This window comes from Pinus tabuliformis, chromosome 2_1, assembly GCF_031772625.1.
Source record: "Pinus tabuliformis cultivar Carrire ecotype Pingquan chromosome 2_1, CPIR1, whole genome shotgun sequence".
NCBI lineage: Eukaryota > Viridiplantae > Streptophyta > Pinopsida > Pinales > Pinaceae > Pinus > Pinus tabuliformis.
Window position 1 is genome coordinate 999,567,790 of NC_142299.1, and position 15,306 is coordinate 999,583,095.

General features: G+C 31.6%; 1 protein-coding gene across 1 annotated transcript; it reads left to right on the top strand.

Moving 5' to 3' along the window:
- The first annotated feature begins 10,015 nt into the window (after window positions 1-10,015).
- LOC149203987 (uncharacterized) lies at window positions 10,016-13,020 on the top strand. The gene is made up of 2 exons (XM_089400291.1): window positions 10,016-12,234; window positions 12,333-13,020. The coding sequence occupies exons 1-2, from the start codon at window positions 12,055-12,057 to the stop codon at window positions 12,558-12,560; spliced, it is 408 nt and encodes a 135-aa protein (XP_089256417.1). The 5' UTR covers window positions 10,016-12,054; the 3' UTR covers window positions 12,561-13,020.
- The last annotated feature ends 2,286 nt before the right edge of the window (window positions 13,021-15,306 follow it).

Genomic DNA, 15,306 nt, shown 5'->3' on the forward strand with positions numbered 1-15,306 from the left:
AGCACCAAGAGGGATCAAATATCTTGAGGATGAAAACTTCTTTTAGAGTCAAAAGATATTTGACCCCTCTCGATGCTTGTTAGCTCCAGAGTTAAGATGGATCTAGGCTGGTTGTAAGCAATCAGTAAATGTTGCTCAAAAGATATATATTGTTATCTTCTTATTATCCCAGTCCCTACAACAATTGTAAAAGCCAAATAAACATGCATTTGAATATGGAATATTATAGATAACAAAGACAACACATTTACTTTTGAATTTGTAACAAATATCCTTCCATATATTTTATAATAAAAGTCATCATTAACCTCCCTGTAAGTATTTGAGGTTTTAAACTATCAATAAACAAAGTTACATGCTAAAATCATTGATTTTTCAAGTAATTTGATATATATTAAAGAATTACACTAAATCCATTATTCATCTCCACTCAAATTATAAAACTTCACATAAAGCTATTTTTTACTATACTTATTTAAAAACCTTAAAAATAAAAATATATTTGTATTATCTAAGTTTGTTCAAAGTATAAACCTAAATAGAAAATAATATTGTTTGTTTAAATAAAATCAACCCAATGCAACATTACAAAGTTAAAATGCATTCCTCACTATACCATTTAAATTATATCTCCAACTATAAACTCTTTCTTTTAACTTAGTATTATAAAACTTCATATAAATTTAATTTTCAAGATATTTTATTTAGAAATCTTTAAAAAATACATTAATATGTTTTTCTAAATAAATGGTTTAAATGGGTTAGGTGGAACAAAATATGTAATATTAATGTATTGATATTTAAAATAAAATGATTTTGTACATGCTTTTCATATAATGGATTTTAAGAAGTGTGATGGAAAAACATATAAGATAACTTCATTCTTCATAGTCAATCTTACTATTCAAGACATTTATAATGCAGTATATCAAACTTTTAAATAAACTTCATATCAAATACTATGGATGAATATCAAGCACTTGAAAATATCTATGGTTTATCTTTTAATTAGGGGTTATCACATCAAATAACATGGATGAATATCATGGGACACTCAATAGCATAGGCACAATTTATCCTTTAGATAATATTCATCACATCAAACACCACAAATAAATATTATAGGACATCGAATGTCATGGGTGAATATGATTCCAAATTTATTTTTGCCACCTAAAAATAAGCCAGTATGAATATTTATTTCTCTTGTTTGATTGAAAATAGAAAAAAATGATTCCTTATGAGATATGTGTTTTGACTATTTTTACCCAAAAATAATAGTAGATTTTTTAAATAAGGCGAAATATGAGATACTTAAATAATATAAAATATTTTCCAACCTCAAAATATCATCCTAAAATTCTCCTCTTGGCTACTAAAAAAATCTTGATTTGTTGTACCATTGGTAGTTGCTTATTCATCCCATAAAGACTTTTTTCAACCTGCAAACTAGGTTATCTTTACCTTTTAGTTTAAATCCTTTTGGTTGTTCCATATAAATCTCATCCTTCAATTTTTAAATTGACGCAAAAAGAAAATAATTAAACATGGTTGTACAAAAATATAAACAACACACATGATTTACTCTAGAAAACCCCAATTAGGGAAAAACTAGACAACAATAGATCTATTAATTGATGGCTTAAAAGTAACCAATATCTATGACTTAAACATAGCGAAGCCAACCAGCACCTTAGTGTCGCCCAAGTGATCCTTCTGCTCAATTATGACACATTAAAATGGAGAATCCCCAGGCCTTTTAAAGGCTTTAAATACATGTAATAACACATGCTAATGTCGTAGACCACCAATACCAAGTGTTGGAAACCACCATTGTGGACCAAACAACCTTGACTATTTCAATGAACCAAGTTTACCTAACAGTCCCCAATTTAAAATTGACTATGAAAATTCTTCAGATCCAATCAAGAAAACCCACATGCATTCCTCCCTTATCACGTAGGTCTACATGAAGACTTTGCCAACAAGGGTAAGCATGCCTAGCTAGGTCTCACAACCCTATACCTAGTTACATGTAGTTTGCAAATTTCCATCTCCAAAGTAATTTATTTATTTTCTATTATTATTGTCTCGACACTTATGTCATCATTCTCTCACTTGATACACCTATTCACACCAATACTTTCTTCATATCACTTCATTACAACCAACATCTTGATCTAGTTTTGTCTATGTTAGCTTTGAACTTTACCTCTACCTTTACCTGCTAAACCAACAATCTCATATCATCTCTAAAAAGATTGTCCATACATTACTCTCGACTCCTTCACAACTTAACCAAATATTACTTCTTATTTTCAACGATTCATTTAGTTTTGATATGAGTTATTAATAACTAAAAATAACGACAAAACAAAGTTAAAATTAAACAAAATAAATAATAAAAATTAAAAAACTTAAAATAAAACAAAGTAAATAATAAAAAACAAACAAACTTAAAATAAAACAAAATAAATAATAAAAATTAAATAAAATACATTAATTTAAATGAAAAACCTAGCAATAAAAAACCTACAAAATAAATAATAAAAATTAAATACAATACATTAATTTAAATGAAAAACCTAGCAATAAAAAACCTGCAATGATTAGTAACTTTAATATATTAACAAAATTAAATACATAAATTTAAAATCAACTATACACAAGTTTTCCAATATTTACTTTTCAACCCTTAACTTTTCCCATTACTAATACCAACCTAACTTTTCCCATTACTAATACCAACTCCTAATATATTTATAAACCTTATCTCATATAATAACATAAAGCAATACCATTGATAAATTACCAATACCAGATGTCAAAGCTATGACTCATTTGAATCTCTCTCTAACACTTAAAAAAAAAAGGAAAAAACCAAACCAAACTATTATATTTATTTGGTTAATCACATTTAAAAAAAACAACCCAAAACAAATTATTATGTTTATTTGATTAATAATATTATATATTGGACATTTCTGAAAGTGATAGTCTAATAATCATGTTTTTTTGCATTGGAAATTATGGAAATTCTGATCGTATTTTGAAAAAATTCAGTGGGGATTTTTGTAAATCTAAGTAAAAGATGTCAAAATTCATAAATTTAGGCGTTTTAGAAATTTTTGATGGTGCTGAACCCATTTCTACCATCAAAAACATGATTCAAACACAGCTTCTACAAAAAAATTGAATTTTTTACCTAAATTCCGACAACTTTTAGCCATGGAAACAATTCCTCCGGCTCCCTAAGGGACTCCTTCAATCAAATACCCTAAAATCTAAAAACTCAACCTTTTTAGAAAAATGTCCAATGTAGGAAGTTGTTCGCGAATGAACGTATCACGTGACAAAAGTTTGTACACCAAATAGATTAGAGTAGGCCACAAAGTACCCCAACACACTAGCATGACGTCATTAACTCCTTTTAAGACAACTTGGGAAGTTGGAATTGTTATTTGCGTTTGGTTATAAAATCTGGATGAATATATTCTCTAGTGATATGATGTTCAAACCTCGTGTACAAACTCCTAGGCCACATCTAGCCCAAGATAGGACTTCCTCCCGAGTTTAATGGGGTTTAAAGTTTTTTCTGTATTTTTGAAAGTGATAATAAGGATTTTATCATATGAGATAGGTTTTAAATTACTAAGAAAATATTTATAATGAATTTAAATTATTATATAAGAAAATTGAGTTTTAGTGTGGAGGATAATTTATTTTTTAATCATTTAATCCAATTTAATTGATTAAAATTATAATTTTAGAATGGAGGTTTTTGTTATTTATAATTATCAAGTAAAAAAAAATTCAGTTCAACCGTAATTTCCAAAAGAGTATGAAATCAAATAATAATATAATAAAATGAACATTATATAATATATTAAAAATTAAAAAAGGAAACAACTATAAAAGTTTCATTATTATTAATATTTCTATATCAAATAATAAATTGATCAATTAGTTAGAGCGAAATTATTAAAATTATAAAATAATAAAATTTAAGAAATAACTACTTATACAATTCAATATGATAAGAAGGTATCATATTATTTATTTTAATAATAAAAAAAAAACATACATAAAAATAAAAATAAAGAATGAGGGAAAGGCATAGGAAAATAGGGATGTAATTAATAAATAGCGAATAAAAAGAAAAAAGAAAAAGAAGAACCTAGGAATATAGGGATGGGATCCATAAGCTATTGATCTTGCATCCATCATCCTTATTTAGTGTATTAGAACTTTTTTCAATTTCGATGGCTTCCTTTAATTTATGGTGATGGAAATGATAACTCCTAGCAAGGACCTGAGAATCTTCTAAACAAATGTGGTGTTTAGTATTTTCTGCATGTTCAGCGAAAGCAGAGGAGCGAGTCCTACGATGTCGTAGTTCAATCACGTGCTCTTGAATCCTTTGATTTATGGACAAACATGTTTCGCTAATGTAGGGGGCCCCACAGGAACATGGAATCAAATACACCCTTCATGTTTTTAGGCTCCATAGGCGACTGATTTTAAGGAGCCATGCATGTTTTTCAAGGGTCTAAAGGTGGAAGAAACCCTGAACCTCCTAAGAATCTGAGCAATCTTATCAGAAGTCCCTTGGATAAAGGGAAGTTGGACACTAGAGGTCACTTCATTAGACTCTTTTTTATTCCTAGGAACTTTGCTAGCTTTTAAAAAAGCTTTGATATAATTATAATATTTAATTATACATTATATTTATTATAATATTTAATTAGCATAATGACATTAATAAATGTGGTATGTAAATGCATTGAATCTCAATTAAATAAGACATGTATAAGGCAGAGGCCCCACATGGTAGAATGCCTGGTATCCACTTCCCCTTAATCCAAGTATCTCGCTGTCAATAAGGTGCACAATAAATTTATAATCATATAAAAAATTATTACTAAAAACTTTATCACGACTAGAATATACTAATATCATTAATTCTTAACCATAAGACTTGTAATTAAAAGAAAAAATAATTTGTGAAGGTTCAAAGAACACTATTCACATATTTATTTTTTTTTTTTTTTTTTTATATTACTTAATTATTTACTAATTCAATTAACCATTAGGTTGATTAAATTCTATCAGGTAATGATTAATGTTATTTTGATCAAATTCCATTATCCCAAAGGAACTCACTCTCAGTGACATTTAGGATGGTCAATCTCAAACTGTGAGAATCGATATTACAATGCAAGGGAAGAGTTATGGAGAATTGTCAAATTCTTCCCTATAAACAAGGTATTAGTAGTAGATGAATGTAGCAATATAGTTTTTGTGTGTCACATGAACAACAAACAATAGGACATAATGGACAAAAGAATGAATGAAAGAATGAACAAAGATTTAATGCCCACGATTTGAATAATCAGAAGCACTCGAAGACCCGGGATGAAAATATAGTATACATACAACACTCTTACAATAGAGCAATCCACACTTCTACTGGTAAATCCCAATTTGAAACTTGTTTCGGATATTTGCCACCTTCACCTTTGGATATTGCATACGAGAAGCAAGGAGGAGTGAGGGAGGATCTTATAGGGAATACCTTGAGGGTTGATAAGTTTGTAGAAAAGATTTGGTATATCCATAGACAAGTATAAGAGACATTACAAAAGTCACATGAGAAATATAAGGGCAAGAAAGATCATCATAGAACAAAGAAATCGTTCAATATGGGAGACAAACTATGGCTACAATTGAACAAGGAGAGGTTATAGGGTCTTGGTAAGAAAATCAAGGCTCTGTGATAAGTCCCTTTGAGATGCTGGAAAAGGTGGGTGATAATGCCTGTCGACTTGGTTTACCACAACACATGCGCATTTACTCAGTTGTGAATGTAGAGAATCTAAAACTTTATGAGCCTTCCATGCTAGATCAAGAAGAGGAATAGGTCCTACCTTTTGTGGAGGTTTTGGCACTAGATGCTCACGCAGAGTTGACAGAAGATATAGTTTTGTAGGAAAAAGTTGAGAACTATGAGACATGGGCAACATGAACTTTGGCAAATTGGGTTGAAAGGACAACTTCCAAACAATGCTAAAAGGTACACGCGAGAGAAGGTGGAGGAAAAAATTCCTCACCTCATTCAATAGAAGCTTTTGGAGACCAAAAGCCTCCCAAAATGGGAATGTGTGATCCAGATTGGATCATTATACTACTTTTCATCCATCTCAATGCTTTTAGAGTGGAAAAAGTGGAGGAATAAGCTCTTAGGATCATTTTTATCAGCGAGACCCAATTTGGTAGAAATAAATAAATAAATAATTTTAATGTCCACGAGGCTAAAGATAGCATATGGGACAGATTGCTTCTTCATCTGCTTGACGTATTCGGCCCTTTTTCTGTGAATCTTCACAATAAATGCTCCAGCTTCTCGACAAACCCCTCACTAAATAGATTATCCCAAGAACTAGCTGGCAACATATCTACATAACTTTTCCTATTGTCTTTGAAGGCCTCACATTCTAAAATGAAATGCTTTTTTGAAACCTTATAGGAGTGTTTTGAGGCATCAAACAACATTTTTGGGGGGTAAAACTTTGTCACTTTAATAATGTTTTTTTCTACTATTTTACACACATAGACCTTTCTAACGGCACAAGAATCACATCAATCAAAGTCCATATGCGAAAGTTATGGCACTCAAAAGTTGACCTTCCTCTTTTCACCACCATAATTCGAGAGGATGTCATGTCAGCTTCCATTATCTAAACATGGTCGCGGATAAACTTGCTAATCAAGGGGTAACAACAAGGGAAGGAATATTGGAAATAAATCAAAATCATAGGATTCTCCCCTCCCATGAGGTTCATCCAATTGTTCTCAAATGAAACAGTTGGCCAATCGGGTCATTCCTTGAAAAGTTAGTGAATTATTCTATTTGAAGGCCTCGCCATCATAGGTGACATTGGCCTCAAGCTCTTCACATATGGTGAAGGTTGTAGTCATGCACTGCTCTGATCCCGCATCACCTAAGTCTACATAGAGATTTTACTAACAAGGATAAGCACACATAATCATGTCTCATAGTTGTATGCCCACTTACATGTAGTTTACAAATTTTCTTCTCCAAAGTATTTTTTTTTGCTATTGTTTTCTAAGCACTTATGTTGCCATTTTCTCGTTTCCATACACCTACTCACACTAGGGCTTTCTTTATGCCATTTCATTGCAACCAATATCTTCATTTGGTTTCCATCTATGTTGGCTTTGATATTTGCATCTACATTTTCCTTCTAAACCAATGATCTCATGTCATCTCTAAGAAGGTTGCCCATGCACTACTATGTACTCCTTCACAGCTTGACCAAACACTAGAATTTTTTCTTCACCAAATAGCAACTTCTCCTTTTTGGTTATTTGTTTGGCTTTGATACCAATTGTTAATAATTAAAAAAAATAGAGGACAAAATAAACTTAAAATAAAACAAAGTGAATGATAAAAACTACCAACAATACACTAAATTTACTTGAAAAACTTAACCATGAAAAAAACTTAAAAAAGATTAATAACTTTAATTTATTAAAAAAATTAAATATATAAAGTTTAAGCTCAACTATATATAAACCATTTTTCAAACATTCACTCGTCACAGCTTCACTTTTTCCCATTACAAATAATAACTCACAATATATTTATAAACTTAATTTCATATAATATTATAATTCAATACCATAAATAAATCACCAATACCAAATATTTAAAACCATGATTTATTTAATTCCTCGCATAACATTTCAAAACCTAAATAAATAAATATTATGCTTAATGTGATATCAAATATACCATATTCCATATTTTATAAAACTTCACTTCATAAAATCTAAAACTGTTCAAATGTATGAAGTTGTTCTCGAATGAACGTATGACATGACAAAAGCTTGTACACCAAATAGATTAGAGTAGGCCACAAGGTACAGCAACACACTAGCATGACGTCATTAACTCCTTGTAAGACACCTTGACAAGTTGGGATTATTAGTTGCCTTTGGTTATAAATTTTGCATGAGAATATTCCCCTAGTGATATGATGTTCACTCTAGCATGATCTTCATGACATGCAAGTTGCCTAATGGGTTTAAGGTTTTTGTTTTTATGTATTTTTTGGAAGTGATAATAAGTATTTGATTGTATGGGATAGGTTTTAAATTATTAAGAAAATATTTATTATAAATTTAATTTGAGTATTATTATTAGTATTATTTAATTTTAAGATTACTGTTAAGTCAGATACTAAATTGGTATATGAGGTTTTTTTTTAGGACAATGGATCTATTTCTGCATACATATTTTATCTCTCTAGTTTTAAACCAATGATTTTTTAAAAGAAAACACATGCTCTTAACCATTAGGCCTATTTTTAATCACTTAAATTAAATGAAATTAATTATAATTATAATATTTAATTATATATTATAATATTTAATTAGCATAATGACATTAATAATTGTGGCATGACAATGCATTGAATCTCAATTGAATAAATCAAATGAAACTAAAATCAAATCAAAATGTGTATAAGGCATCGGCCCCACATGGTACAATGTCTTCACAAAGAAAATAAAAAATCAATAAACAACTTTGATTCCACTTCCCCTAAATCCTAGTACTTAGCTATCACAATAAGGTACACAATAAATTTATAAAGGTTATTATTAAAATTGACTACATATTAGTTTGTGTCTGACCAAAATTTTTTATCGCTTATCCATAGTTTAACATTGGAAATCAATTTTTATTATTATTTAAATTTATTTATTTGTAAGGTGATTGGCTTAGGTCTTATTATTATGGGTGTTTAGTAACTTCCATTTCTATTAGTTACTCATTTATTGTTTTTAGTCTTATTTTCTTTTTATTTGAAATTGAATTTTTTTTTATTATTTTCATTTTCATGAATTATAGTTTTTCTTCATATTTTCAATTTAAGATCACTTATTTTCTATCCTAAAACTTAATGCAATTTATCCAAAAAAATTTTGTTTTAATCATAAATCACAAAAGCCTTCATAAACTTATTATTATATTAAAAAAATTAAAAAACATAAATATATATTAAAAAATAAGTATATATAAAAGAAGGAAGGGGCTAGTTCCCAGGAGAAGCCATATAGGGCCCTCTTTTTATTACATTATACTTGTCAAAAGAGTTAACAACCGTCACATCATACATTCGCAATGGAACAACTGTCACATCATACATTCGCAATGGAACCAACATACAACGCAACAACGACATTAGGGAGAATCTAACGCGGTCGGGGAGCAACAGCCCCGACCGCCAGAGGATGCACTCATGTGTTAAAAATAAGTATATATATTAATAAAAATAATATTAGTTAATCATATTTTTCAATTTTTTTAATTTATAATAATAATAATTGTTTTTTTTTCAATAAATTTTTTATATCTTTATTATTTTTTAGTTTGATTAAACTATATTTAAAATAAACACAATACTAATTACTATATATAGCTCTGGTTAATAAATATATTGATAAAACACACTAAAATATACCACATCAATAAATCTTAACCCTAAAATTGAGACTAGTAGTTAAAAAAAAATGGAGTTGTCTATAATGCGACTTTTTGGAGATTCCGGTGACGGAATCCGGCGGAAGAAATTGAGGTTAAATCTTGATTTGTTGCAGTTAAAATGGTTTTTTAACTGCATATTTGGATTCAGCACCCTCGAAAACCCCTGGGACGCTTTCATTGTGCAGAAACTAGCTATCAAACTTGCGATTCCAATAAATTCCTGCCGGATTTCGACCGGAAAAACCCACCAGAAAAACTTTCAAAAAGTCGCGTTATAGACAACTGCAAAAAAAATTAATTTGCAAAGGTTCAAAGAACCCATCACAAAAATATATTTTTATATTACTTTGTAATTCAATTAACCATTATTCTGATTAACTTCTATCAAGTAATGATTAACGTTATTTTTATCACATTCTCCATTATCCCCCATTATCCCGACGGAACTCAGTCTCAGCGAGAATTCAGTATGGTCAACTCCGAACTGCAGAGTCCGAGAATTGATATTACAGTGCGTGGGAAGAGCTATGGAGGATCGTCGAATTCTTCCCTACAAACGAGGTATTGGCAGTATACGCATGTAGCAGTACAGTTTGTGTGTGTCACAGGAACAGCAAACCGTAGGACAGAATGGACAAAGGAATGAATGAAAGAACGACCAAACATTGAATGCCTGCCATTTGAATAATACAGAACCATACAATAAGCTGCCTGGAATATCATTACCATCTCCCAACTTGAGTGTATGTTGGGGGACAGGTAGTAATGAATGAGGGGGTGTGGGGTTTCATGACAACAACAAAAAAATGCGTTGCATGAAAATTATTCTACGCTGAAGCTCGAGAAAACACTTGTAACGTCCAGCCATTAAGACATGGGGCCGTGCTGTACCCTCGATAATCACTGCAGTCACATACTCTGCTTGGAAACATGAGCAGACAGTTTGACACAACACATGATTCCTTCCTTACAGTTTCCCTCAAATCCTTCATTGTTTACAGCTGGGACGTCTGACGTTCAAATCCCGGGATTGACTTCTGATTGTATGTGTGAAACCCTCCCCCTGCAAGCCCTCTCTCTCCCTGCAGGTTAGATAGGGGAAATCCCCCCTTTCCGCATGCCTGTACGCTGTCCTGGTTACATCTCCGGATTTTGCTTTGCTTGACACACAAGAATTGGATACTTTCCTGTTACATCTTATCAGTGCATGGTAACCCGGGCCATTGAAGCTGCTGGCATTGTAAATCGTTCTTAACGGAAATAGAAAATTAATTGTTTTGGGTAATGATGGGAATGTGTGGAGGTACTTGATTGGTTGTTTCGTTCTTTTGGGTTGCCTGGACAAGTTAAGTATTTCTTGGAATCAGACCGTGATTGCACCTCCTCCAACAGACTTTAAACCAGAAACGAAGAAACCACTGATCTCGATAATTGCAGAATGACAGGGAACCATCTAATCGTTCCTTTGGCGTTGATGTTCTAACTTCTTATCTTGATTCCTTACTTCTGGTTCGATATTCCAACTTTCTATTTCTATTTATAGTTTGGTCTGAATTTTTCATGTTAGGGTTACTTCGAAGTTCGAAATGGGGAAAAAATTGCAGGCGTTATTTTTGGCTTTTCGACATTTTATTTTGGTTAATTGCATTTGAAATCGGGTTAAATATCGGGAAAATGGTAGATTTAAATGGTTGAGTCTATATAATCGGATTATATCATATTTTTAAAGGGGTTGAATTTATTTTTACATTAACAATCCAAATTAGAAAATCACCAAATTTTCAAGGCACTGAATATATTTCGGTATTTAGCAATGCAATTTTGAACCTACCCTGATTTTGAAGGGGCTAAATCCATTTCTACATGCAGTAATGCAATTTTGAACATTAACACAAAGCTCAAAGCCCTAAGATCGAGACCTAGGTTTTCCTAGGTCGTCAATTTCGAGTCTGGCATTCCGTTGGCCTGAGATTACATGATGATGGTATTCCCTTGGTATCCCAAGGGTAGTAAGAGGATGACATTAGCATATACTAGATGGGTAGCTGTAGTCAGGCGTGAATCTGGTAAGAGTTTATCACATTTGGTCCAGGTTTGAATGTCAGAAGTGACACAGCCCTAATTCCAAGGGTTTTGTACCCGATCTGGCCAGTGTTTTTTGTAAAAAGCAAAAGGGTGGGTCACAGACTCACAGGAGTCTTTCGTTATAAAGTTATTCCATGGCATTCTCAACGTCGTCTTCGAAGTAGGATAAGGAATCGGAATCGTCAGGGCATGATATTGCGATCCTGTCCCAGTCCCCTTTCCGTCTACATAAAGCAAACTGCACCTGAGTCCAATCTGCTGCATTGAAAAAGCCTTGAACGTAATGGCCAGACCAAGCAGGAGAAAGCAATCATAACAATGCTGCTACTGGCTGCCTTGCTAACGTTAACCTGCAAGTTTATCATTCCTGTCTCTTAAATCTGCAGCCACTTAAAGATATGATGGTGCATAGTATCTCCAGCCCATGCAAATGCACAGAGCTCCTACTGCTCTTGATCTGGATTTTCTCAGCTGCAGTAGCGGCATCTCGCTCTAATTTTGTCCCTGGTTATGCTTCTCCCATGGGAACAACGGAGAAGGTTTCTTTGCAGGCTCCAACAGCTGGTCCTTCGGATCAGGTGAATATCTTAAATATCTTGATAGTGTTGCGAGTTATTTTAAATATCTTGTGTGTTTGGAATTTTTTCTAAAGATATAAAATCTTCCATCCATGCAGATGATGGTAATGGTGAAGGTAGCTGAGAACAATAATATTCCTCGCCCTGTGGCCGCAGTCGATACTCTTGGATCCAGGCCCCCTACCTGTCGCAATAAGTGCTCTTCTTGTTCTCCATGCGAGGCTATTCAGGTTCCCACCAACGCTGCTAGGAGCCATGTACAATATTCCAACTATGAACCAGAGGGCTGGAAATGCAAGTGCAGAGATAGAGTTTTCAATCCATGATTAAGTCTGTTAGTTATAATCTCTATTCCTATTCCTTCTCCTATTTTGCTTCACACCTCTTCAAATATACAACTTTCTATGAATAGCAGGGATGTGCAGGCACACCACTTAAACATTTGGGTGGCTTTGACAGAATAGGTTCCTCTCATCCAATGCTTCTCAGGCCTCACCTATAAAACCATGGGCGATTTGTTTAAGTCTGGAGTTTGTTAAAAGGTCTCCCTGGTTTATTACTTTGCTATCAGCTCATTGAAAGGACCCTTACAATATAGTTGCATGCCACAAAGTGATCCACAGCTCTCTAGGTTGCAGTAACTGTGTTTAGCATGGTGTTAGCTTTGAATGTAATGGAATGTTCTGAGCATGAAATCAGTACAGGAATTAGAGAGACATGTACTGAGCAAATGAATGTAAACAGTGTAAATTAATAACCTTCTTTTATTACAATCACAGAAGTGGATTCTACCTGGTTTTCTTGATATTATACAGAGTAAAATGAATAAGAGCTTGTGTTTGTGTTTGAATTTGTTGTAGCTTTTCTCAGAGAGTATCTTAAGCCTAAGAATAACCGGCACTGTAAACTCTCTTGACTGATTGACATGTTCATTTATCATACGGCTTTGCTAATTGACCAAGGAATAGTTTCACCAAACCAGTTATTTTTTTTAATCTGCATATTTCAAAAATGGCAAATGTATGTACAATCTTTCAATATAAATGACTGGGAAGGGAGTTATCATCACCATTCCAAGCTAAGAAGACTCTGCCAACTTTTTCATAGGAGGGGATTGTAACAGGTTTTCTTGATATTGTTGTAGCTTTTCTCACAAAACAACTATTGTACAGAGGTTCGCTACTTGAGCAAGGACTCAGTTTCACCAAACCAGTTTTTGTTTTCCATTCAACTACGTATTTCTTTCAAAAATAGAAAACCTCTGTGCAATCGTTCAATATTAACTGTGACTTGAAGTTGTCATCAGCTCTCCAGCAGAAGAAAGTTCTGCCCACCTTTCCAAATCTGTGACTTGAAGTTGTGATCAGCTCTCCAGCAGAAGAAAATTCTGCCAACCTTTCCAAATCATTATGATACTCCAGTAAATGTGTAACCAGGAATGGATGGCAATGAAAATATTTTCAATGCCCCGCTTCGGAGACTGTCATGGTTGACTTTGTCAGAATCTCAACGAACTTAATGATTCCACTACAAACTTTCTAACCTAATGATTCCAATACAAACTTTCTAACATAATGGATGTTGTCTTATTAGAGAAATAAGATAATGGATGCTTGTCTTATCCGAGGAATAGTAGGTTCAGAATCCTTAAATATGGAAAACTTTGAAATGAATACATTGAAATAGTTGATATGAATACTATATAATCATAGTTTAAATATTTGTTGTAGCTGTGATAACACATTTCAGAGCATATCTGGAGATATATATCAAAGTAGCTAACTCTTAACCAATAACTTTGTAATTGCTTAATCACAATTTGTTAATATATATATAATATTATATTATATCAATTACTTAAATTTTAATAAAAAATTATAAAAAAAAATATTTTAATTTAATTTAACTTAATGAAATATATTTTTTTTAATTAATAATATAATTTTTAATAAAAATACTATGTTTTATTAATTAAATTATATTTTTGAATTTTTTTAAGTGTAGTTTATAAATATAAAAGATTGGTGGCTGTTGCATTCATGGAACTATCAGGGTAGATTTATCTAAAGGAATCACATTCTGTTGGTTTATTAGCAGATCTGTCTCAAGGAATCATATTCAGAATTTCTAAAATCTTAAATAGAATTGATCTCATAACCTCTCATTAGTAAAATGATCTCATATCTTCTCATTAACAAAATATTTTAACGATAAAAACTCAATCAATTAAACTAACCCTCAAAATTATTTTTAAATATAAAACTAAATTCACTATTTTAAAAAACCATTAAAAAAAATAAAATTATTTAAATCTTGGCATTAAATAAGAATTTTTTTTTAATTTAATTTAAAAAAGTATTTTTTTAACAAATTTAGTTTTCACAAGAAAAAAGGGGCGATAAGTTGACTTGCTGAGTACAATGATGGTCCATTAATTTCATTTTGCAGTGAAGAGTCGTGTAAAACGCATTTTGGCAATAAGTACGATGAGACATTGGGTCAATGTAATGTCCCGTCAAAGCATTACTTTGTTAGTCTTTTCGAAAACGTTGCGTGATTACTCAAAACGCTCTTTTGAGACCGGGCATGAGTTAAAAATATGTCAGGTAAAGGTAAATATAAATTTTTAGTGTAAAAAATTTATAAATTAGTTTGGAAAATAATGGAAATTATAATAGAATATGATTAAATTTAATAATTTTTTTTTAAAATTTAAGTTATAGTTGTCGAATTTTAAGATTTTGGGTGCTTAGGGATTTTTGATGGTGCTGAATCTATTTCCACCATTAAAAAAATGATTTAAACACTCCAGTATTTTGATTTTTAAAAATGATTCAAACACTCTAGTTTTCTGATTTTTAAAATGTGTTTTTACCAGATGCTATCAAGACAAATTTGCCCTTTGTTAAGTCAACCTTAATTAAAAAACATAAATTTGCTAAACTTAATTTAGTAATAACATTAATGATAATGAAATATTTTTAATCATGCAACTTCAAATGTGTATAAAGGTTGATGTAATATCCCTAAATAAACTCGGGGTAAAACTACACATTTGAGTAAATAGTAATT

Bases quoted from the DNA above. Each gene is read 5' to 3' on its own strand.
- LOC149203987 (XM_089400291.1), top strand. From the start codon at position 12,055: ATGATGGTGCATAGTATCTCCAGCCCATGCAAATGCACAGAGCTCCTA. The intron at 12,235-12,332 runs GTGAATATCTTA...CCATCCATGCAG, and splicing joins CAGCTGGTCCTTCGGATCAG to ATGATGGTAATGGTGAAGGT.